General features: G+C 50.0%; 1 protein-coding gene across 6 annotated transcripts in view; it reads left to right on the plus strand.

The window, feature by feature from the left end:
- Positions 1-25,667, plus strand: part of NFATC2 (nuclear factor of activated T cells 2) — a 158,363-nt gene that overhangs the window by 86,708 nt on the left and 45,988 nt on the right. For all 6 annotated transcript variants that reach the window (XM_027086982.1, XM_027086981.1, XM_027086985.1 and 3 more), the window contains exons 6-8: positions 6,083-6,223; positions 23,034-23,089; positions 23,771-23,897. In XM_027086982.1, the coding sequence (XP_026942783.1) occupies positions 6,083-6,223; positions 23,034-23,089; positions 23,771-23,897 (324 nt within the window). The remainder of the gene's footprint in view (positions 1-6,082; positions 6,224-23,033; positions 23,090-23,770; positions 23,898-25,667) is intronic.

A 25,667-nucleotide genomic window follows, 5' to 3' on the forward strand; every position in this document is an offset into this window, starting at 1 on the left:
GTATGTCTCATATTTTCCCACTTGCAGCCCTCCCTGTAGCTCTGCAAGGCAGACGTGACATACCTCTGGTTGCCACTCTGTCACTGCCGAGAGCCCACAGCCCAGGCAGCAGTAGGTGTGGGAGTTTAACAAACACTAATTGTTTCAGGTGAGCTGGCAGCTAGCCGCAAGCCCTGCTGCTGAGAGGAGCTTAGATGATTATCTGTCTGGTGCTGTGGGTTGGCTGCGTGGTGATTACAGGAAAGCTGGGTTTTTGGGGAGCCCAGGATTGGGGTGGCTTCTCCACTGATTGATATGGTTACCTGACCCTGCGATTATGGCCTTTTACTGAGCTAGTTTGGCGGGGCTGGGGAGGCAAAACTCCCCTTTATTTAAGAGCTGCCACCTGCCCCCAGCTGTCACATCTATTAACTTGTTTCTACCCTCATCGTAGCCTGGGAAGACTCAGAGACTCTGAGCTTATATCTAGCGGGCTGAGGTTCAGAAGGGCTGACTGATCTGGGAGTCACGTGGCTGGCGAGGGAAGGGGCAAGAGCTGGGGGTTAAAAACCCATGTCCTTTTCTCTGTCTGGGCTGCCTGGGTCCTCCAGTGACCAGGGAGCTCATTAGTCAAATGGAGATTCATGGAGCCCCCTGTAAGGGTCTTGGTTACTGGAGATATGTGGGAATATTCCGCGGGGGCTCCTTGTTAATGTGTTGGAATGGAGAAGAATAAGAGCCCCTCCTATGGACCCGGCACTGTGGGGATTGGACGAGAGGTACCAGTCTTTCAGGGCCGTTGTTTGTGCTCCTTTTTCCGTATGAGGAAGCTGAGACCCCCTGAGGTCAGAACGGGCAGGTGGTCTCATGCACTGCAGACCCCCTGCATTTGCAGACACCGCGCCCCAGTCCCGTGCCGTGAATGCTGACAGGTCCCTGCCAGAGGTGAACCCCACACTCGGGGAGAATTGGGTTCCTCTGCCCCAGGGTCCCGCTTCCCAGGGAAGACCCATCAGTGGCCAGGGCGGGGTCTGAGGGAGCCTGAGGGGCCGGTCTGCCAGCCCTGCTCCCAGCCCCTCCCCGGCGAGGCCTGAGTCAGCACCATGTTCTGGGCCAGGCCCGGCTCAGCCGGGCCAGGCTCACAGCCAAGGACAGGGCCTGATGTACAGACAGGAAGCGTTTACAGCAGCTGGGATGAGGGGTGGTCAGAGCTTGGGCCAGAGTGAGACCGAAGGGGGCCCTCCTCCTGGTCCGGGCTGGCTGGCGGCTTTCCCAGTGGGTCCTTCTCCATTTTACTAAAAAGAGGTCCCTCTGGGTAGGGGAATCCCACAGTCTGTCCGCCTTACGTAGCTGTGAGCTCTCAGGCATGTGACTTCTCCTTGGGGAGACTCAGCGCCCTCACCTCCAAAATGGGAATCATTCCTGCTTGTGGTCTCATGAAGTTTAGCAATAAAAATAAACATAACAGACATTCATTGAGCCCCGATGAGGCGCCACACACTTCCTGTGCGTTAGCTCATTTAATCTGCAAACCGCTCTCTGAGGTTGGCCCTATGATGAGTCCCATTTTATAGATGAGAAAACAGAGGCACAGAGAGATTAAATGACTTGCCCAAGGTCCCAAAGCTTGGATGTCACCGAGCTGGGCTTCGAACTCAGGCTCTCACGTGGCAGCATCCTTACTTTGACCCATGACCGTCAATTGCTTCTTCATGTGTGTGCTTTATAATATAAACAAAAACATATATAAAAAGTGCTGGAATCCAAGGCACTCTCTATGGCAGCTGTAATTATTCACTGTTAGCAGAACCTACCCACTCTGCACAACCAAATTTCCCTGACCAGCTTCTCCCGCCTCTCTCCTGGGGTTCTTGGGTAGACCATCATTCTTGGCCAGGCAGCCCCCTGTCCAGGCTGACCTGGAGGACCCCCGCCTGGTGTGTATTTCCCTCTCTGAGCCTTTACCGCCGGCTCTGCTCCCAATCAGCCGCTGTTGCTAGTGAAAGTAAACACCCAAACTGGCTAAACCAACAGCGCCCTGTTGATTCAGAGCTCATAAAACACAGGAGCCCCAAGCCACTTTATGACGCGCGAGAATCCAGGGGCAGGAGGGAAGCCTGAGGTAGTCTCCTGGCTTCGAGGGCCACCTTGACGCTTAAGCCAGAGCTGAGGGTCTAGCCTCCACCCACAGGTGAGACCTGGGCCGTGGGCTTGGCTTTAAGCTGGTGGCCCCCTGTTTGGTTAGAACACTGCCGGGTTTGGGGTTTGGACGGTCTGGAATCTCCAGTGGTCGAAGAGCCGAATGGGACTCGGTGGGGACGGCTGTGGGTGGTGGTTCAGGCCTGGGGGGCCCAGTGGGCTTGCAGAGAGCCCTCCCATAGGTCCTGGACCGTGTCACCCCAATTGGTAGCCCTAGGTGTTGGAGGCTGCGTCAGAGAGGGAGAAGGAAGTGGACCCCAGGAGGGTGGTTTTGGTTGCTGTCTGCCTGTCTTCAGTTCCTCTTTCAGGGGCTAATTGGATTCATTTGCTTTGCCTCTGGGCTCTCTGAGGATGCGGGGGGGGCCTCCCCTGGAGGAGGTCTTCTCGTCCTCAGGTGGCGTCTTAAGTGTGAGACCTGGCTGTCAAACAGAATGTGTGTAACAAGTCGCCTGGAAAGATTGTTTAAATGCAAATGTCCAGGCTCCTCTAGGAGATTCTGGGGGGGGGGGGGGGGGGGGTGTGGCCTGGGGAAGCTGCATTTTTATTAAGCACCCCCCCCCAACCAGGTGATTAGGCTGCAGGTGACCCGGGAAGCTCCCTTTGAAAAATGCTGGGATTCAGGGCCAAGAAACCTGGGTTTTGGGTCGGGATCCACCAAGAACAGCAGTGAAGAGAGCAGTGCTGTGTGTAACCACGTGGACACGGTCCGTACTTACTTGGTGAAATAGCTAAGACAACAGTGGTTCCCGGCGCTGAGCACAGGGCAGCTGCTCAGGGAGCTCCAGCTCTTCCCGTTCGCCATACTGGCCGGTGTTTACTGAGCCAAGTACACTTTCTGTGAATTCTCCCATTTAACCCTCACAACAGCCTGTGAGATGGGTCTGCTAACAGCCCCATTTTTCAGATGGGAAAAGTGAGGTTTAGAGCTGGGAAGCCCTGTGCAAGGATCACCTGGTGGGGACTTGCGCTAGAACTGAGGACCCTCCAACACGACAGCCTCACCCAGCCAGGAGCTGCCTCTCCGTGAAGCGAGTTCTGAGCGTCTGTCTTTCTGTCTGTAAAATGGTAGAATTAGGGCCAGGGGGTCATTATTGGTTCAACTCCCCAGCTGATTCTAATGTGTAGCCAGCACTAAGCAGGTCTTCTCAGACTTGATAGCTCATAAGAATCACCTGGATTCCTTGTTAAGCTGCAGATGTGGGTTCAGTAGGTCTGGGGTGGGGCACGAGGTTCTGCACCTCTAATAATACCGCCCCCCCCTTCCCTTGATGCTGATGTGCTCGGCCCACACTTGGAGTTGCAAGACTGGAGTCCAGATAAGAGCTCACAGGAAGCCGGACTGGACTCTTTAAATTTTCATTAGAAAAGATAGTTTTCCTTCAGTAAGGGGAAGGAGCAGGAAATGCAGACTTGGCAAAGGGAGAATCAGTTAGTTGCTTGAAACTGTGAGGCTGTGGAGGGAGAAGCAATGAGTTTGCTTCAGGAAATAGCAGAGTTGTGTTCACAGCAATGCACAGTGATTCACAGAGCAGCCGTCTGGTCCAGCCTCCCGCCCACTGCTGAGAGCTCATGGCCACGTCCAGGCCCCGGCCTCGCTGGCTTGGGAGCCCTTGGCCGGCTTGCCCAGGAGCCATGACTCAGGCTTTCCACCTGCAAAATGGGAAGGATGGCTCTTGCCGCCTCCCCACCCATCCCTGGGACCAAAAGCCCCCACTGGCCCCCTGAATGCATCAAAGGCAGATCTTAAAAGCTGGGACCTGCTCTTCTAGGCGGTGTGGCTGCTGCTTTCACTGCTAGTAAATCCCCATTGGTGGCAGCTCAATTAGGAAGTCATACAGAACTCCTCTGTTGAAAGAAAGGCTTAATAACCTGGCCCATGTGGGAGAAATTAGCAGCTTCTGCAGAGAGGCCTTTTTAATACGTACTCTTAACTGGCAGCCCCTTAGCACGGCGCTGGCTGGTGGGCCCCTGGGAACAGAGAGCCTGGGCCGAGCCTGGGATGGGAAGATACCGGCAGGGCCATCACTGAGAGTCATCCGGCTGCGTTTTCAGTGTAAAGTGTCTGGGAGCGTCTGGTCCGCAGCAGACTCCTTAAATGTCACCAAGTGTGTGTCTGCTCCTGAAGGGACTGATTTCAACGTGGCTCTGGGGCCGAAGGGAGGGGGGTGCTGGACCTGGAGGCCCAGGCCAGCCAGGAGGACAGGGTTGGGTCTGAGCCTCGGGCCTCACGTGGCTGCGTCCCCGGCTCCCAGATGGGGAGGTCCGCAGGCCCCTGGCACGGAAAGGGCTGGCCCTCTGCCCAGTTCTTGGGCTCTGGGAGGAACGCCAGGAGCTCAGGCTGACTCACCCAGGGAGGGCCGGCCTCTTCGGCCCACGCTGCCAAGGCGAGGCCGAGGAGATGGTCCCTCATGCTGGATGGGACCCATTTCTCACCCTGCCCAGGAAAGGCATCTGGAGAGGGTCTTCATTCTTTCCTGCAGCCCACCTTCAGAAGAATTGGTTGGCTGGAGGGGCTAGGAGATGGGGTTCTGGAGCTGGACAAACCAGTTCTGGAGGGGTCAGATCTAAGCGTCACCCCATCTGACTTCTCCTAGGCTTTCGTTTGCTCCCCAAAGGTGAATAATTTTAGTACTTCTTTTCTTAGAAGGTTACTGTGAGCATTCAAATATGTCATTGTGGTTAAACACTCAGCCTGTGCCATTCCTCATTGTAGATACAGATGAAGATGTAGGTGCAGATGTGTAGAGATATCGATATGTATATGTGTGTCAAGATATATTGAGACACATCTGTATCCATACATATCTCCATCCATCCATCCATCAACCCTTCCTCCCTCCCTCCCTCTCTCTCTCTTTCTTTCCTCCCTTCCTTCCATCTATCAGTACTTGCATCCATCCATCTCAGGCATCCCCTGCTAAGTCCTAGGAACTGTCCCCAGCCCTGGGCTCACAGCATGCCCAAAGCGACGCTCCTCCCTCCTGGGCTCACGTTCTCGTGGGGAAGAGACGAAAGACAGATTAACCAATAAAGCTACATGTAGTGCGTCTGAAAGTGGAAAGTTCTTTGGAAATGATTAAGCAGGATAAAGGGGAAAGAGGGAGAGACACAGCCAGACAGATGGAGAGAGGATGGGTACTGCTGTTTTAATCTGAGGGGGAGAATGGAAGGGTAGGGGTAAGGAAGCTGCCCTGAGGAGGTGACATCTGAGGAGAAACCTGCAAGAAGTAAGGAAGGTAGCCATGCGGGTAATCAGGGAAGAACCTTCCAGAGAGAAAGACTTGAAGGGGCAGACATTGAAAGATAGGAGCATGCGATGTATGTTTGAGAGATGGTGAGAACATTCTAGAAGTGTGACTGGAGCAGAGTGAGCAAGGGGGAGTTCTAGGAAGTGTGGTCAGAGAAGTGATGGGGGCAAATCATGTTCAGGATGGCAAACGAATTCCAAGGCCAAGGCATCTGAACCTTTAGGAATCAGGTCCTGAAGTTTACATCCGTGAGCCCTTCGTGTGTTGCTGACATCAAGTGCAGGAGAAGAGAGTACGTTCTAGCAAAGGAAATCTCTTACAAAAAAGTTGATTTGCCCATCCTTTTATTAAAAAAAAAAAAAATCAAATTCTTACTCTCCTTTCCTCCCTCAAAGGAGAACAGGCATCTGTCTCTCGATTCACGAAAATGAAAAGTGTTGTTAGGAGAAAATTAGCCGAAATTACTTGGGGCATTTTGACAAGAGCATAACATTTGCATAGTCACTGGTTGCCAGGGGTGAGGCTTCCATGTTTGCAATGACAACAAGTGACCAAGGTGGGCAGAGTGCATTGTGTCCCGTTCCTGTGAAATCACTGGACGATTCTGCATGGGCGTCTCCTGTCATCACACTGTCTTCTTTTTCTCCCGCCCGCAGCCCAGCGATCCGCCCATGAGCTGCCCATGGTGGAAAGACAAGACATCGACAGCTGCCTGGTCTACGGGGGCCAGCAGATGATCCTCACGGGACAGAACTTCACGGCCGAGTCCAAAGTCGTGTTTACCGAGAAGACCACAGGTCAGGGGGCCTTCTGAGTGCCATACAAAATTGACCATCTTTTTCTTTCCAGTGACATTGATTTGGGGGATAGATCCCATTGTGTAGTTTCCTGTCCTGCTCTCCTTACCATGAGAAATTTCCCTTGTCTCCAGTGATCTTGATATCGACACGGTTCACCATTGCATGAGCGTGTTATAATGTATTTTAACTCATCCTTGCTTGTTTTGTTGGATGATAAAGTTTTGCCCACCCTTAACTTTTTTTTTTTTTTTTTGCGGTACGTGGGCCTCTCACTGTTGTGGCCTCTCCCGTTGCGGAGCACAGGCTCCGGACGCGCAGGCTCAGTGGCCATGGCTCACGGGCCCAGCTGCTCCGTGGCATGTGGGATCTTCCCGGACTGGGGCACGAACCCGCGTCCCCTGCATCGGCAGGCGGACTCTCAACCACTGAGCCACCAGGGAAGCCCCCCACCCCTAACGTTTTTTAAAAAAATTATATTTTCACATCAGGAGACACATTCTTTTAAGTTTTTTACTGTTATCAAGAAGGGAGGGCTAGCAACACAATGATTAATCATGCATGCTCTGGCCCTGGGTATCCTGGGTTCAGATCCTGCCTTTGCTACTTGCTTGCTCTGTGATCTTAGGCAAATCACCTGACCTTTCTGTGCCTCCATTTCTTTATGTATAGAATGATAATAGCAAGAGTTATCACCCCATAGGGTTGTCGCGAGGATTAAATGAGTTAATACATGTCAGGTGATTATAATGGCACCAGGTATATTGTTAGTCAACAAATACTGGCTGCTTGTATTTTTATTATAAATAGTACTGCAGTTCATCTTGTTATACTTGGAGGATTAATTAATCTTCTTATACATGAATCTCCATGTGTATCTTTTTTGTTTATTTAGGGTTTATTCCAGAGTACAATTTTGGATAATCATTTCGAGAGCTTGAAATACATATTGCTTCTAGAATTCAAATTACCTTCCAGAAACATACAAATGGGAAACTTCCACCAATACTGTGTCAGTGATGGTTTCACCCCATCCCAGAAGTGCCGTGTTTTTTAATTTAAAAAAATATTTGCTGAACTGGTACTGTTTTGACTTGGCACTCCTTTGCTATGAGAGGTTTAATGTTTCTGTTTATTGGACCTGTGTATTCTTTCTTATATGGACTGTCTGTTAATGTGATTACCAATGAGGACATGGTAGAAAGACAGTGATCAAAAGTAGGAAAAATATCAGGTTATATAATTTATTTGATAGTTATCGATGCTAGGCCAAGCTTTTTTTTTTTTCTTTCTTCCTATGACATGATTTCCAGTTAATTCAAAGGGGTGTTTGTCTGTTTGTTTACTGCCCTGAGGAGGATCCACAGACTGTCACAGGCAGGTTGTCCACTTGTGGGGATTCTGCGCTGCATGAGGGTACCTCCTCTGGGGGCTGCTATTCAAACTGGATACATCCTGGAGCTGTGTGTTACTAAACTTCTGATGGGAGGAAGCGGAATGTCTTAGAGAAGGGGTGCTTCTTCCCAATTCACACAAAGCCTCCTCGTGAGATGGGCTGGCCCTGTGACTAGGGTGTGACAACTGCTTCCTTACACTTTGGAAGCGTGATAGAAGGCAGGTGGTTTTAAAGAAGTTTGACGAAGCCGTTGCCAAAAAAACCCCACAAAAAATGGGCATCAAGTCAGGCTGTGGCAGTGGGGAGACGGACAGGTGGGTTTGAGTGGTTCAGAAGGCATGTGGTCAGTCCCTGCGGGTTTGAGGGGCTGTGGTGGCGCCGTGAGGGGAGAGGAACGCAGATGTGTAAGTGGGTGCATTGCATCTGTCATATGGTTGTCCAGTACTTTATTTAACCATTCTCCCTTTATTGGATGTTAGGCTGCTTCCAACTCTGTGCTATTGTAAGTAACTCAGTGATGAACATCCTCGATATTCCTTTGGTCAGCTAGGTAAGGACTCATGTTCTCCAGCCAGTCTGCTTGTGTTCGAAGCCCGGGTCTACTGCTTTCTAGCTGAGGGACCTTGGGCAAGTTACTTAACCTCTCTGGGCAACAGTTTCCTTCTCTGTATAAAGAGAATGGTGGCAGTTCTACCTCATAGGGTGGTCCTACGATTAAGAGTTCATAAATGCTTGGTACAGTTGTCCCTCAGTATCTGCAAGAGATTGGTGCCAGGATCCCCGTGGATACCAAACTCTGCAAATGCTCAAGTCCTTTGTATAGAGTGGTGTAGTATTTGCATAGAACCTATGCACATCCTCTCATATACTTTAAATCACTCTAGATTACTTATAAGACCTAATACCAGGTAAATGCTATGTAAATAGTTGCCAGTGAATGGCAAATTCGAGTTTTGCTTTTTGGAACTTTCTGGAATTTTTGGGGGGGATATTTTTATCTGTGGTTGGTTGAATCCATGGATGTGGAACCTGTGGATTCGGAGGGCCAAGTGCTTGATATGTATTAGCTAACGCTGTTTGTTACTGTTATTTCCTAGGGTTGAGGCCTCCATGTGGTGTAGTGCGTTCAAGGGGCATGCACACTTTTAAGTGTCTTGATACATTTTGGAGGAGACTTTGTCAGGCGGTGGAACAGCAGTCTCGTGGCAAGAAGGTACTAGGCTCTCATGAGACAGAGAGCAAACCTGTGTGGCTGGAGTAGAGGCTGGTTATCGCCAGGACGTGCTTTGATGAGCAGGCGAAGCCCAGAGCAGAGAGGTCTCCTGATGCCAGGTAGAGACATGGCTTTGGTTTAGTCTGCACGTGAGTAAGGTAATAGGGAGTCATGGTGGGTTCTTGAGCAGGAGAGTGGCATGAAATGTAAATGGCCAAGTAAACATTACCTGATGGATCTCCAGGACCAGGAAATCATCCTGCTGGCCGTCTGCTGACTTTCACAAGAAGTGTGTGGCTTCAAGGCACCTTATCGGCAGAGGGGAAATGCTAGTAATATACAGACATCTTGTTCTCTGTGTCCAGGTTGGCAGTCTCTTTGAGGGGCTGCTGGAAGTGTGCAGGGATGGCCTGGAGGCCAGGTGCTACCAAGTTCCTTGTGGAATTAGGAGCCAGACAGCTTTAAACTGTCTAGAGAGCTTGTGAGGTCTACTCAAGGGCCTCCAGTAGGTATTTGCTGGCTGGCTGGCTGGATGGAAGGCATTTACTCTCTAGCTTTCCTTCTCTTGGTTTCAGAAGAAATTTCAGTTTACCTCTTGAAGGGAGGAAAACCCAGAGTCTGTTTCAACTTTGAAAAATTGCATGTTAATAAGAAGAGGAATGATAATAGTTTTCTCTGATTGAAGCCTGTCTGTGGGCGGGCCTTTTGCCTGCTGCGTTCCGCATCTTGTCTCATCGAACCGGACACCTGCGGGAGGCAGGTGGCTAAGCCTGGAGAAGTTAGCGGACCCACCTGCAGATTATACAGCGTCGTTCTGTTGTTCAGTTTCCCTGGACCTCAGATTCCAGTGAGCGAGTGAATGACGGTCTTGCCCTCCCAGAGTTAAACGCATAAGCAAGCAGCGGGCACTCAGCACGTCGGGCGTGCTTGGGGAGTGTTCGTTGTTATTTTTACGGTTTCTCCAGTATTCTCATTGCTTAGGCCATAGACATCGTTTATTGGACACACACTGCCCCAGTGCGGGCCTGGCAGGCAGACTTTGGGAGGCTGTAAGCTGCACTGGTTACCAGCATAGCTCTGAGGTCAGACGGCCTGGGTTTGAACCCATGATCTGTGTTTGGTAGCTTTGTCATCCTGGGTAAGTCATGTCACCTCTCTGAGCCAATATTTCCTCTTTTGTAAAATACAGATGATTTACTTCACTTGAGAGACAAGATTAAATGAGATGATACAGTTTAGGCTCTTTGCATAGAGCTTAGCACCTTACAGATGCTCATTAAATGTCAGCTTTTATTATTATTCTCATCATCATCATCATATCTTGGCTGTGGAAGGACAAGGATGGGTACGATTTTATCTCATGGAACCAAGAGACATTGAAAAACAAGAATAAGTAATAATGAACTATGTGCCAGGCCTTGTTCTAAGCACTTTATATGTAGTAACAATCTGATTCCTCGTGGCAGCCCTACAAGATAGCTATTTTCTGATGAGAAACTGAACGCAGAGAGGTTAAGTAACTTATCGAAGATCCCGCAGTTGGTAAATGGCAGTGCTGGCTTGGCCCCGAGGAAGCCTGGCTCTACAATCCGTATCCTTAATCCTTTAGCTTTTCTACTTTGAAGAAGTTCAGAACCAGGTTAATTTGTCTGAAGATCCTTTAGCTGCTCTGAGCCACTGACTTGAACCATTTTGTGGTGAGCTGGACTCTTGAATTCTGCAGCAAGTCACCGAGGCCAGGTAGGTCCATTTAGGACCGTGGCATGCCTAATGTATGAGAACCTGGGGTGAATACGGTCCCTGGATCGATGCCAACAGACAAGCCAGGGTGTCTGAGGTGTCCCTGGGCCCTCAGAGAAGTGGTGGGCTTCTCTCGTGGGACGTCTGGCTCCGGGTGGCTCTGACAGACAGAGTGGGGAGTTGTCTTGTGTTTGCAGGGAGCCAGCCCTGCTCTTTTGACCCCAAGAACTTGCCTCCCAGCCCAGGACTGCCTTCTGCAGGGGGAATCCCTGTTGCTCAACTTCTTTTTTCCAAAACGCAGCCCCGTTCCCATCTCCATGGACAGTTTGGCCAGCAGGGCCGCTGCGAGGTGGGGCGGAGTGGAACAGTTGAAGTTTTCCAAGGAAGGGGAACCCCAGCTGGTTCTCACATTAAGGAAAGGTGGACAGCCTCCTGGGCTAATCTTAGCCCCCCTGTTGGGTCATCGGCACCACCAGCTCCAAAGTTCTTTTTATAGCCGTCGACTGAGATGGAATTGGCAGTTCCACTCCAGCAGGATGACAAATTGGAGGACGATGGAAACACAGTAGGAGAGGGGTAGCGTGGTGTTTCTTAAGTTAGAAAAGCTCGGTGTTTTGGAAAATGGCATCTTATTTATAGCAGCAGTAATAGTAATGATTATTATATTGTTTTTATTACCATTTTTAATCATTTGCATGACTTCCAGGAGACCGTATGTGCTGGCCCTTGCCCGTCTCTCTGATTTCAGCTTTTTTGACTCACCCTCTTGCTCCTTTGGCCGTAGCCACACCGTCTTCGTTCTGTCCTCAAACACCCCACACTCCTTTCTGTCACAGGACCTTTGCTTTTGCTGTTTCCTCACGGGTTGTGGCCTCCTTCTCCTACAAGTCTCAGCTCAGGGCGACTTTCTTAAGGAGCCCCTCCTTGACCAACTGCTCTGAAGTTGTTCAACCTCTGCCACAGCCCTGTCCCTCTCTGTCCCATTGCCCTGCCCTGTTTTCCCAGTAGTAGTTAGCTCTACTGGAATCATCTTGTCTCTGATGTCTCCCACGTCAGAGTTCCTTGAGGACGGGGATGTGGTGTTTGCTGCTGTATGTGCAGCATCTAGAACAGCCCCTGGCACTTAGTAGGTGCTTATACATGTTGTTGAATGAATGTGTCCTCTCCTTTAATAGTCATACTGGCCCCGAGAGGCAGGTGCATTACCCCCATTTTACAGATGAGACAACTGAGGCTCACAGAGGTCACGCCATGGGCCCCAGGTCAGCTCACAGCAGGTAACAGAGCTGGCATCCCAGGCAACATTTATCATCAATCCCCAAGGAATCTCTCTAGGCACATCCAAGAGGACAAAGAGGAACCCAGCAGAACGATCGGCGTCTTTCCTATTTACCATTTTCAGTCATTGCTGAAAAGCCTTTATATATTCTGTGAAATTTAAAAAATGTGTAACCTTCTAGGCGAAGGTCACGCCGGGAAGTCCAGGCTGTTCCTGACTTCAGCTGGTAACCCTGGCGCCCGGCCACCCGGGCCTCAGGCGGAGTCGGGGGTCCCAGCAAAACATTGCAAAACAGGAAAAAATCTAAGGACACAAAAATAAAAGTGATGTGGCAGCGGAAACCGGGTTGCCATGGCTTTGAGCGACTCGCTGCGCCTGGGTGGGATCCAATGTTTTGGAAGGTTCCTCCACATGACACAGGGTTTTGGAATTTTTCAGCTGGTAAATCTTTCTTAATTCAGGCCCCCGGCCCCAGCCAAGTAGCTCCCTGGCTCTCTGTGTCCCGCGGGGGCTTAGGTTGGAAACCTGCCCGCGTCGGATTACTTAGCTTTGAAACTTAAATTGTTTGAAGAGAGCTTGTGTTTTGTTTTGTTGGACAACTTTCTGGACCACTCTGATGGCAGAGGCTCCTATCACCTGTTGAGAGGGCAAATTGATTTTTTAGAAAGGAGGCGTGGGTGGTGGAATTCCCTCTTTCCCACTGAGTCATCATATCCTAACGTGAGTCACTTTATGACTTGGAGGTTCCCAAAGGTTGTATTTTGAGCTTTGTTTAATAAATACAAATGCATATGCTTAAAATAAAAATTTTTTGCTAAATTAAGTACTTTTCCATGAATTAGTGCCCTGGAAACATTGGAACTCGCTTAGAGAAGACACCTCCTCTTCCCACCTGTTTTTCTCCGTGGGTTGGGCTTCACCCGGTCTGGTGTCTTCTGAAAAAATTGACCTGGTCTGGGAGTCCCTCTGCTTTGGTCTTCCCACTGGGAGAGGTCAGACTCCAAGCTGGGCTTGCCCATGACTAAGGCTCTGTAGACCTTTGCCCTCGGTGACTCACGTCCACGGTGTCACTGGCCCCCGGAGCTGGAGCCCACCCCTTACACACAGCTGGCTGGGACACAGAGCTTTCCTCCAAAGAGGCCAGATCGCCACTCGGGAGCCCCACTGGAGGTAGAGAAAATGGTCTTATTTTCAGAGGGCTGAGTATTTGCCCAAACTTCAGTCCTCTTGCATGCGAGAACAGACTTTGGAGTGAAAGGATCCTTCTGTTTAAATGCCTGAAAAAGAGGACACAGAGAAATGTTTTCTAATTAACTCGGGTCCTAGTGTTGCCACCATCAGAAATTGTTCTTGGCGCCCACAGACGTTCTGTAATTTGCAATTAGCAGGCTGGAATTTCCACCTCCATCGAGAAAATCATGATATCTTTTATTGATGAATGGCCTGACACCCTCTTGTGTTATTTTTTTTTCCCCTACAGTTGTGGTTGCATACTTTTTTTTTTTAAGTAAAAATTGTGTGTATTTAAGGGGTCGGCAGGCTGGATTTTGGATCACCCAGCAGATTTGGCTTGAAGCCTGGATAGGCCTCATATTATGTGCTTTGGGACTTAGTTTCCCCATCTCTAAAATGGTGTTGGTGGTATTTCAGCAATAAAAGGAGATCAAGGATCTGAAAGTGTCGGGCCAGAGGAGGTGCCCAGAAAATGTCAGCTGACCTTCCATGTGTCCTCTGGGAGCTCAGTTTACTTAACAGGGAGTGGGGAAGGCAGGCCTGTGTTGGTTTCTTGTCTGGGAGAAGAATCCTTCCTGGCACGGGTGCGTCTCTCCCCTCCTCTCAGCCTTGACCCTTCAGACTCCTGCTGTCACACCCAATACAGTGGAGGCAACATGACTAATGGCCCGCCCCCTGGCCCCATCTTACAGATGGGAAGCCAACTCACTGAGGGAGATTGGCAGACTTCCTTGAGGTGACAGGGCACATCAGAGGAAGGCGGGTTCCCAAACTCCCACTTCCCAGTTCCCAGGGTGACTGTGTGAGCTGGCGTGGGACATCTAGAGATGACAGCCCATCGCTGAGAAGAGGTGCCCCTGGAGGCATGAAAGATGAGCTGAAATCCGGCCTCTATGTAAATGACCTGTTGTTGCTCTTTTAGCCTCACTCCTCTGCTCACTCAGCCCCCCGGACTGCCTTAGTTGCTCCCCAGATGTTTATTAAACCCCTACTGTGTGCAGGTTCTATGCCAGGCACTGGGGGCACATGACATACGAGATCCCTGCTCTCAGCGGGTGGACAGTCTCAAACTTGTTTATAAGCAGGTCACTTTGAGACAGGGCGAGTGCTGTGAAGACAGGGAAACCAGTCCTAGGAGCAAGAGCAAAGGGGCTGGAAGTTAAGAGAAAAATATAGGATGCTAAGTTAATTTCGAATCTCAAGCAGTGCATTTCTTTAGTATGAGTATGTCCTGTGCAGTGGCACAGAGCTTGGGACAAACTGGTAGTTAAAAGAGTATTCATCATTTTCTGAAATTCAAATTTAACTGAACGGTCTGTATTTTTATTTATTAAATCTGGCAACCATGGACAGTGCAGTCAGGGAGGGCTTCCCTGAAGAGGTGGCTTTGAGCAGAGCCCTAAAGGCAGGAAAGAGGGAGCCATGTGGATGGTCAGAAGAGTGTCCAGGGCAGAAGGAACTGCCCCGTGCCAGGATCTCAGCATGGGGATGAGCTTGGGGTGTTTGGGGAACTGAAAGCAGACCCAGGTGGCTGGTGCAGGGTGAGAGTGAGCGGGAGTGTGACACCAGTCAAGCCTGGAGAGGTCGCCAGGGAGGGGGGGTCAGGTCATTCTGGGCCATGTAGGCGTGGCGAGGAGTTTGGATTTCATTCCAAAAGCGAGTAGCTCTTGGAGGCTTTTAAGCATGGGGGTGTCATGATCTCATTTACATTTTTACCTTTTTTTTTTTTTTTTTTTTTTGGCGGTACGCGGGCCTCTCACTGTCGTGGCCTCTCCCGTTGCGGAGCACAGGCTCCGGACGCACAGGCTCAGCGGCCATGGCTCACAGGCCCAGCCGCTCTGCGGCATGTGGGATCTTCCCAGACCGGGACATGAACCTGTGTCCCCTGCATCGGCAGGTGGACTCAGCCACTGCGCCACCAGGGAAGCCCTCATTTACATTTTTAAGGTTGCTCTGGCAATCTGGATGGAGAATGGTCTTTGGGGGTTGGGTGCAGGGACAAGTGGAAGCTGGGAGGTGACTGAGCAGCGGCTGCAGTTGTGGGACAGGGCAGGTAAGCCCACCAGGAAGTGGCGGGGCAGGAGGAGAGTGGGAGGTGTGGGAATCAAGGCACTCCTCTCCAGCTCTCAGGAAATACACAGGGGCAGTGGTACCATTTCGGGTGGGGGAAATCCTAACTAAGGGGCCACTCCCAGTCCCCCCATCTGCTGGGCTCGTTAAGCCCGTGCATCCAGGGAGCATGCGTTTTCCTGCTAGTTAGCAGTCGTAAAGAGCAGACTGAAATGACTTCAACCATCTTCATCTAGCTAATTTGAAAAAGCAGGGCCAGGCCTGGGAAGCGTCACACACAGTTTCCTAACCCAAGCAGACACTTTGATTTCCTCTCCGTTTGCCTCGAGCCCGGTGGCACGCTCACGGCCCCAGTGAGGACGGATTGCTTTCCTCTTCCTGAAAGCGTGCGCGTTTCTGCTGTGAGTGCTGACACGAGCCCGTTGCTGACACGAGGCTGACTGCTAAGGCTGTAGCCCGGATCCAGCGCCAGCCCTGCTGCTTCCTGCTGCTTTGCTCCATCGTAGGGTTCAAGAGCTGCCTGCAAAGAGAATCCACTCAGCAAACCCAAGTACAGGGGCCCTCCGTCCACAGACGCACTGGCCATTGAGGCATTGTTCCCCCGGCACTGCGGCCAAGTTAAAACAAAGGCTGTGGTGTTACTTGGGCCATGCGCTTCCTCCCACCCCATTTTTTTTCTCTTGCAGAGTCTCGCTAAGTCTTCTCTAGACCCAACCTCTTTGCGCAAAGAAATTGGCTCTTTTCTCTTCGCCTCTGAGTAAAGACTTGGAAGAGCCTGTTTTGTGCTGGCTGCCAGCCCATGTTAATTTAGGACAGGGGAAGTTTGCCCGAACATCTGCTTGAAAGACCGAAGTCCTTTATTTCATCTCAGCCAGAGCAGGAGAAACAGACTTGGTCTTCTTGAGCCTCTTCTGTCCTGGGCAGGTTTTCCAAGTCCCAGACCTGGGGTAGGATCCGGAGGTGGGTCATCTCGAACTCGGGCTGAGCGGCTCTGGTTGAGTTTCATTCCTTGTCTGCATCTGTACTCCAGGCTCATTCCTCCTCAGTCCGTTCACAGAAAGGACTCTTCTACAAGGGTTCGGTGATTTCTCTTTGTGGGGTCTTTTTGCTGGAGAGGCCAGTAGTCAGACACTTCCTGAGCTCTGGCTGTGGGCTGAGCACTTGGGAATATGAGGTCAGTTTGTTCATTTAGTCCACCATTGTTTTTTTTTTTTTTTTTTTTGCGGTACGCGGGCCTCTCACTGCTGTGGCCTCTCCCGTTGCGGAGCACAGGCTCTGGACACGCGGGCTCAGCGGCCATGGCTCACGGGCCCAGCCGCTCTGCGGCATGTGGGATCTTCCTGGACCGGGGCACGAACCCGCGTCCCTTGCATCTGCAGGCGGACTCTCAACCACTGTGCCACCAGGGAAGCCCCACCATTGTTTATTGAGCATCTATTAAGGGCCAGACACGTAGTGCTGGGGAGAAAGCCAAGAGCAAGACCGCCATGTGGCCCTGCTCTCCGGGAGCCCCCAGCCTAGCAGGAGAGAGAGATGGAAAACCAGTGGGCTGATAAAATGATGTCAGAGAGTGGAAGGTAGGAGAAGAAACTGACAGAGGATGGGGGGACCTCCCTGAGCCAGACCTGAAGGATGGGGAGGAACTGGTCCTGGTGAGGTATGAAGAAGGGCAGGCATGGTTGTTGGAGGGATAGAGGAGGCCAGTGTATCCGGAGCTGAGTCGGGGGTCAGAAGCTGAGGAAGGAGGCAGTGTCCCCATCCCAGCAGAGGTGAGGAACCTTGAATCCATTTCTCTTTTGAGCTCCGGTGGGACCCAGGGCCCTGCCTCCTTGTCTGGGGGCCATTGAGGGCAAGAGGGCATGTGTGGCTTGTGTCAAGGCCCCAGCAGCCTGCAGGGGGCCTGCTGTGCCGTAGGAGCTTAATCCACACTGGGGGTCCATGCCCAGCCTCCCTCTAAGATCGTGGCCCCAGGGGGCTCCTGGCAGACAGACAAATCAACAGGCAGTTGCAATGTACTTTTTTCTTAAGAGAAAAACTTTATTTTAAAAATGCACATCAATTAAAATCACCCATAATTCTACCATGTTTCTTAAATCATGTGAAGGAAGATGTGAAGGTCTCACCCCATCCATCCAGTCCCAGGCGTGGGGTTGTGACTATCCAGGCAGCTTGGGGCACAGGTTCCTTAAGCATGAGCAGAGATGTTTATAGACTCACAAAGTGATGTCATGCCTCATGTACTAGTCTGCTGCACTTAAAAAATTCTGCTTTTAGGACTTCCCTGATTAAGAATCTTCCCAAGCGTTAAGAATCTGCCTGCCAGTGCAGGGAACATGGGTTCAGTCCCTGGTCCGGGAAGATCCCACATGCCACGGAGCAACTAAGTCCGTGCGCCACTACTACTGAAGCCCGCGTGCCCTAGGGCCAGTGTGCCACAACTACTGAGCCCACGTGCCTCAACTACTGAAGCCTGCATGCCTAGAGCCTGTGCTCCACAACAGGAGAAGCCACTGCAATGAGAAGCCCACGCACTGCAACAAAGAGCAGCCCCTGCTCACTGCAACTAGAGAAAGCCCGCGTGCAGCAACGGAGACCCAACGCAGCCAAAAAAAAAAGAAATAAGAAAAAAAATTCTGCTTTTTAATATAGCAGGGATGCATTTCTAGGTCAGAAAACATGACCGTCCTTATTTGAAGATATTTCTATACCATACCAAGTATGGATGGCCCATGATCGATTCAGTCTGTCCCTATCAATGAATACTTTCTATGGCCATTTTATTTATTTGCAATGAGAAGTGTAGTGCAAAGAACTGAAACGAGAAGCTGTGATACCCACCAGAATACTGGGGTCGAGATGGCCAGCCAATTCTTTCTCCTTAAAGTTGGACCTAAGATACCAAATTCTAAAATAATAATAGTGATAACAGTGCTCACTGTGGGCTGGGCATTTTGCTAAGGATTTTACATACAATTTCTATTTGAATTCTTACCACAGCTCTTTGAAGTCAAGAAATTAAGTTTATTGTCTGGCCTATGAGGAAATTGAGGCACAGAGGTTAAGATACCATTCAAGGGTCACACAGCAAGTACATGGCAGTGATGGGACTTGAACCCAGTCAGAGTGACATCAGGCTGAGAGAGTCCTGCCAGCATTTACTGTGAATTCCACTGCCTCCTGGAAGGTCCATTCAGAGGATGGGATTAGTATGTTCTCTTGGTGAAACCCAGGACCTATGAGTTGGGATTTCATGTGGGGTGGGGGGATGGAAGAAGAGCCCAGGAATGGCCTTGAGGTGTTTTGTAAGCCGCATGCTCCCCTTAGAGACCAGCCCCCTTGGTGTGTCTACCATATGCTATGTAGCATCAAGGACGCAACGGCAGCTGTCACTTCCCGTTGAGGGCTGGTTTGTTCAGAAGGGAGTGCAGGGCCGGGAGAGGCACAGCCAGGCTAGATGCCTGAAGCTGCCCTTGGGGCTTTTAAAAAGTTGAGATAATGGTGTAAACACCCATTTTTGAAAGGAAAGAAACTCAGGCACCATGCCACCTGTCTCCTGTAACAGACATTGTCCTTTTGTAAATTCCCTCCAGCCCATGCCTGCAGGCAAATGTATTTATAACTGCAATCAGAGAATGTTTTTTATTATTTTCTGATTGAAAAATGCTTGTGTTTTTTTTCAATCGTGGAACAAATGCAAAAAAATGATAAAGGAGCCAATATTTATATCATCTGTTGCTGCTAGCCCTGCTGCTAATGCTTGCCAATGTCTGTTGAATGTTTATACTCTGTCTGGGTCCCTTCTCTTGGAATGAACCTGTGATGTGTAGGTGCTCTGATTATCCCCGTATTTTGGATAAGAGACAAAGAGAGGTAGAGTATCTTATCCCAGCTCACACAGCTAATTGGGGGCAACACAAGGAGGGATTCAAAGCTGGGTCTGTCCGCTCCGGAGTTTGGGGTATGTAGGATAAAATGGAGAGCACTCTGGTGACCCACAGAGGGGAAGTCTGTTCCGGCAACGGAACACGCCCGAGAACGCTGGGGGCTCCAGTACACGTGTCGCTGGAGGACGCTGGGTGAGTAGGCATTTCCTCCGAAACCCCACAGGCTGCTTTCCTGGGCAGACATCTGGAGCTTGGGGTGTGGCTGCCTGGCTGCCAGGCTGGGGCTCGGGGGATGGCGGTGGGAGGGCTTCTCACTGAGCGGGTGGAGGGATGACCCTCTGCGGCCCACGCTGGGAGCCCCGTGTCGACACACCGGGGCCCTTGATGGGCTTTGTGGTGGCCAAGGGCCTCCTGGGCACGTGGTTCTGGTTTTGAAGCAAAGAGAAGGTCAGGTCCTTGGAGCAAGGGGCCTGTGGTCCAGGAGGAAGGGAAGCGAGTTTTCCTGTCCTGACAGATAGGAAAGGGCCGGGGGTCTTTCTTTGTTTTTTTTTTTTGGGGGGGGGGTGGCGGTATACAGGAGCAGAGTGGGACGCTGCCTGAGATGATATTGGGCGATGGCTTCTTCTGGCCAAAATGTCGTACAGTCCTGAGAAAACCTCGGGCACATCCCAGTGGAGGGCCTTTCTGCAGAGCCCTGACAAGTTCCCCTCGTCACGGTGTGGGGAGAGGTACCTGTCTCTCAAAGGTCCACTAAGGTAGGGCCTGGAAGGTAGATGGGAGATGTGCGGGCCAGGGCAGGGGGCTGTGGTGAGGTGGCACCTGCAGCACCATCCGGAGAGGCCGCCGTGGTCCAGTTCCTGTCGGGGGTGCCCAGAGCAGCCAGACCATCTGAATTTTCTTTTTTTTTTTTTCAGGAGCAAAAACGTCATTTTCTGGTGAAATCTCATTTTGAAATGGCAGCAGCTAATTAAAAAGCCGCTAAGCCACACTATAGGCCACAAAACAAGCCAGAGCTCTGGGGTGAGGCCAGTTGGCTTTTAAAAAAAGTAGTAGGAGGGGTGAGAATGGTGCCCCAAGAGGCTGGAACGGAGGCAGGAGCAAGGTGGGGCAGGGCCTTCAAGGCCGCCGTGGGATTTTAGATGGTATTTCTGGAGGCACAGGGGAAGCAGGGAAAGGTTTGAGAAGATGTGCGTGAACCTATGCGGTGGATGCGACATAAAAAGATCGTCCCTATGTAGGACCTTTCTCCAGCCTCCCAGGAAGCTGGCATCTTCTCTCTGCTTAGTAACCTTCAGCTTCTTTCCTTGAAAGCATTCCCTTTGTTATTGGTCTGTGCCAGTTGTTGGTTTAATAACTGTCTATCGCATGTCTTTGGACAACCCCCCTTCCTTCTCTGGGCCTCAGTTTCCCTATCTGATGGTGTTCGGCTGGCTCATTTTTAAGGCTGCTGTCTAGCACCTGTACCCTAGAATTCTATGGCTGTTGCTGGGTGGCGTTTTGTGTATTATGTACGCTCACTGGAGATGGAGACAAGTGTGAAATTTGGGGAGAAGGGCTCCTTTCCATTTCTCTCGGGTCCTTAGACCAGGGGAAGGGACTTTGAGGACTCTCCTCACGGTGACACCCTTTTCATCGCACCGTCATTTTGTATTTTCTATGCTTCATCTCCCGCTTATTGGCGTGAGTCAAGGAAGAGAGGTGGGTGGCAGCTTTATGGACCCAGCTCAATACTTGCCAGTCACGTTTCTGGGTACTCCTCGCTCTCTCCTCCCAATTTTGAGACATGAAAATGGGCCTTTCTTTTCTAAGTGAGTGACGCGCATACATGGTAATGAACCAAACCCAAAGAGCCATGGTACCATCAGTGGCAGAACTCAGTTCAGCCCCTGCGAGGCTAGGGGGAGGGTGACACACCAGACGTCGACATGCTGTTCATTTCCTCAATTAATTTATTACTTGATCTTCTGACTTAGAGCTTGCACTGCAGTTAGTGAATAGAGACGTGGGTTTTTTTTGTTTGTTTGTTTTTTGCAGTACGCGGGCCTCTCACTGTTGTGGCCTCTCCCGTTGCGGAGCACAGGCTCCGGACACACAGCCTCAGTGGCCATGGCTCACGGGCCCAGCCACTCCGCAGCATGTGGGATCTTCCTGGACTGGGGCACGAACCCGTGTCCCCTGCATCGGCAGGCGGGCTCTCAACCACTGCGCCACCAGGGAAGCCCGAGACGTGGTTTTTTGATGAGGACCCGTGCCTAGCTCGTACCGTCTCTGTTGGATGACCTTTGACCTGTCTTTGATAAAGAAATGAGGGTTTTCTCTGAAGAGTTCTGTCCCGGGCTTTACACACTGGAAATACCCTATCTTGATGACTGAACTTCAAATTCCTTGACATCTATCCATCTATCCTTTCTTGCTTCCTTCTGAGCAGTGGCTGGTGTCAGCTCCTGGCTTCATCCTGGCCCCATGAGCAGCCTTTGGAGCTGCTGACACTTTTGTATGCTCAGACGTGAGATGTTTCCTCGGCACCTACAGTATGTTGGGTGTTGGGGAGACCGTGACAGCTATAACTTGGTCCCTCCCTCAGGGATCTCACACCATAGCGAGAGTCGGTACACTAACCATGTTTTCCTCTTCCCTTTGGACGTAAAGCTGTGTCTTCCTTAGTCATTTCAGGGATTGCAGTGAGTAGAACTGTAAGGCCAAGACTTGCAGACTGACTTGTTGGGGAAGGCTCCAACTGGCTCAGCGCTTGTTCTTTCTTCAGATCATCTAGATTGCATTAGCTCTGGTAGCAATCACAAGATCTTTTATTAGTTATTATTTGGGGAAATATGTCCTATACAAGTTCAAATAATGCTTAGAAACCCGATTTCTTTGGGTGACGCTTAAGAGCCGAGACTATATGGGTTCAAATCTAACCTGTCGCAGAGGCTGCTAATAGTGCTTACAAAGAGGCGGGACGCTTTGGCTAAGTGTCAGGACATGATGCATAGGCAGCCCACCTTGGAGAGTTAATGCTGCACCTGAGCAGATTAAAGGCTCTGAGAAATCCTGCAGTAAAGAAACCCACTTGACTCTGACTCCGCCTTCTCCAAATTCTTACTAGCTGGTAGAACTTGCTTCCCTTTGTCATAAACCCATTTAATATTCTTCAGAGTGAGTGTTCCACAAAACACCCTGGAAACACTTGTGGAAATGATTTGTTTCAGCCGAAAACTGCCACTGGCCGATGTAGGTGGTCAGCAAAAAAAATCTATTATTTGCAAATGCAGAGTTTTGTTTGGCCCAACTTGTTGGCCCCGAACTGGGGAACCAGTGCCCTGCTCCAGGGGAGGAGGGTTTACCCCTGAGCAAACCTCTCAGCGCCTGTTGTAATGAGTCACATGAGAGCCAGGCTCTCTGTTGACTGAAAGGTGAAGGGTGGGTGCCTGTGTTTCCACTCACTCCAAGGCCTCACGAGCCAGGACATTGTTTAAGCCTCTTAGGACAGAATATGTGAGCCACCTGTGTTCTCAGACAATGAAGAAGTCATGTCTGGGACAGCCAGGGATCTGTAATGGGGCCCCTGTGACAGTCTTGGCATATGCAGAGTGTTTTGGAAATAGTCTTTGGTTGAACAAAGCGTATTAGCAAGTAAAGCGTATAACAATACTTGGTTTTTTTTTTAAAAGAAAGAAAGATATGTAGACATTCAAATATAGAGAAAAAAGGTAGCGGTATTGGGACAATGGGCAACTTCTATTTTTTCCCTTATCTTGTATTGTCGCCCAGTTTTCTGTTGTCAAGGTGCCTTCTCTTTGCAAAAACAAATATGCATTTATAGAAACAAAAATACATATATGTACATATATGCATCCATAATGCAAACGCACAGGTGTACTTTACTGAAATCGTCTAACACGTAAGCCAAGATGTATGTAAGTTGGTGAGTTTTTGTCTTAAATTCTCAGTTGCTAGTAGTTCCTTCAAAGTCTGTCATTTTAAAATTTTTCCAGATGGGCAGCAGATTTGGGAGATGGAGGCCACGGTGGATAAAGACAAGAGCCAGCCTGTAAGCACGCGGACGCGACGACCGGATGCCCTGTCCTCCCCTCCCCCACCTCCCTCGTGCTCTCTTTCCCTCTTCTTTCCCCTTCCTTCATCAAAGTCCCAGTGCTTTGGACCTAAAAGGCACTCAGTGGGTATTGAATTGATGAATGAATTACACGTTTATTGAGCACCACGCCCTTTTGATTTGTAGCAGTGACATCTTCATATACCTTGATAGAGTAAGTGGTAAGTCTTTCTTCGCTGCAGCTGAAAAGTCAACTTCCCCTTAATTAGAATTTTGCCTGTAAATGTACGGAACCTGTCACGAGTCCTTTTACTTTTATTTATTTCTTTATTTTTATTGAAGTATAATTGATTTAAAATATTATGTGTGTTTCCATTGTACAACAAAGTGACTCGGTTGTGTATATGTATATATCAATATTCTTCTTTTAAAAATTCTTTTCCGTTATAGGTTATTACAAGATATTGAATATAGTTCCTTGGGCTATACAGTAATTCCTTGTTGTTTATCTGTTTTATACTGAATATGTGGTAGTGTGCATCTGTTAATCCCATACTCCCAATTTATCCCCCCCCCCCCCACGAGTCCTTCTAGATGGGCTGGTTCACTGTGCTTAGGACCTTGGATGGCAACTTAGATGTGGTTACAGTTAAATTATTGACAACTCCTTTCTTTCAGAACATGCTTTTCGTTGAGATCCCTGAGTATCGGAACAAGCACATTCGGACATCAGTGAAGGTGAACTTCTACGTCATTAACGGGAAAAGAAAACGAAGTCAGCCTCAGCACTTTACCTACCATCCAGGTAAGAAGTTCTCTCCGAAGGCCCCCTGTGTGCGGAGAGGCAGCATCGGCCTCTGGGTGAGGATGCACGTGATCTGCTGGGTGACCTAGGGCAGGTGACTCAACCTCTCTGAGCCTCAGTTTGCTCATCTGTCAAATGGCACCTTCCTTATAAGAGTTATATAAATCAAATGCGCATAAAGTGCTCAGGACGGTGCACATCAACAATATTAACTATTGTTATTAATATTTTCTTGCGAGGGCAGAATAATAATGGGGCACATGTAGACTTGTTCACCAGAAGGTGGCAAAGCTGATGACTCCTATCCCTGGTTTAGATTTGATCACAATAGGGGTAGAAGGTGAATATGCCCTAAAATGTGGAATCTTAGGGACCCCACATCAGGTGGTCACCTGGTGGCCAAATGGAGTTGCCGGGCGGATAACCAGGCCAGGAGGCCTCATTCTCACAAAGCACTACAGTCCTGAGAAGGACGACGAGAGCCATTTTGCATTCATTCATTTGTCCAGAAAATATCTGAGTGTCAGGCACTGTTTTAGCTTGGAGACGCAAGAGTGAACACAACAAAAATCCCTGCCCTCCTGGAGCCGATGTTCTAACAGGGGATGCAGATGAAAGATAATACTGATGGAAGGGGATTCAGATCATAAGTAATACTGATATTACTGATATGTTTGGTTGTGGTTAGGGCTGCAGAAAGAGGCTACAAACTTCCCAAGGCTGAGACAGGCCTGCCAGCAGCCTTTCCAGGAAGTCTGCAATCTGAGAATGTCAGCCAGGGTGTAACTTCCAACCTGTGACAGTTTCACATGGAGCCTCTGGGCTGCCGGCAGCACAAAAGTGAGGGCCTGGCTTGGGTGGGATGCGTGCGTCCACAGGTTTGTGTGGCACGATGAGTGTTCCATTGTCCCATGACTGGTGTACCATGCCATGGCAAAGGCCTAATGGGACCCAGAACTGGGGGAGAATCTCTGGGAGGGCTCTAGACCGCACTTCAACGATCCTTTGTAACATAGAGGTTTTCAATTACGTGTCACGTGCTGTCGCCCCTCCTGCGTGGCGATGAGGCCTCTCTGGGTCTGGGCATCAGCACTCACCTGCCTGAACTTGGCTCGAGTGAGAACTCGAGGCCCAGGTACCTGGAGACGGTCTTTGAGTGGCTTCCTGAGAAGTTGGAGTCAAAGCTGCGTTTTTGCTGTAGATGCTGAAACTCCTTTGCCCCCTCCAGGCCCCAGCATTTGGGAGCTCCCCCCACAATTTTATTATGGTCCTGTCACCAATTCATTTACTCCAGTGGAAAGAAAACTGATTCCTCAGTTCCTGGGCCTGGTGACGCTTCGGTAAAGGATGTCGGAGAAGTCGAATTCTGGTGACTGTCCTGGGTGGGGAGAGAGGAACGGTGACCTCACCAACACTCACAGCAGTAATAGTGATAGTAGCAACAACAGCAAGCATTGAGCACTTACTGTATGCAGTCACTGTGCATACATATCTCATTTAATCTTGCCCACAACCCCATGGGTAGGTATGATTGTTCCTGCCAGCTAACAGATGGGGAAACTGAGGCCCAAGCCAGCAGGCCTCATTCCCCCAAAGTACTACAAAACTAAGGAGGCCGACAGTCACCGTTTGGTCATTCCTTTGTCCAGAAAATATCTGAGTGCCGACTAAGTGCCAGGTACGGTTTTAGGTGCTGGGGATCCAGCACTGAAAAAAAAATCCTCCCTTTGAGGAGCTGACATTCTAGTGGGGGGTTTCGGATAATAAGTG

Source organism: Aethalodelphis obliquidens, unplaced genomic scaffold (assembly GCF_003676395.1).
Source record: "Aethalodelphis obliquidens isolate GAN/ISIS:26980383/991018 unplaced genomic scaffold, ASM367639v1 scaffold57, whole genome shotgun sequence".
NCBI lineage: Eukaryota > Metazoa > Chordata > Mammalia > Artiodactyla > Delphinidae > Aethalodelphis > Aethalodelphis obliquidens.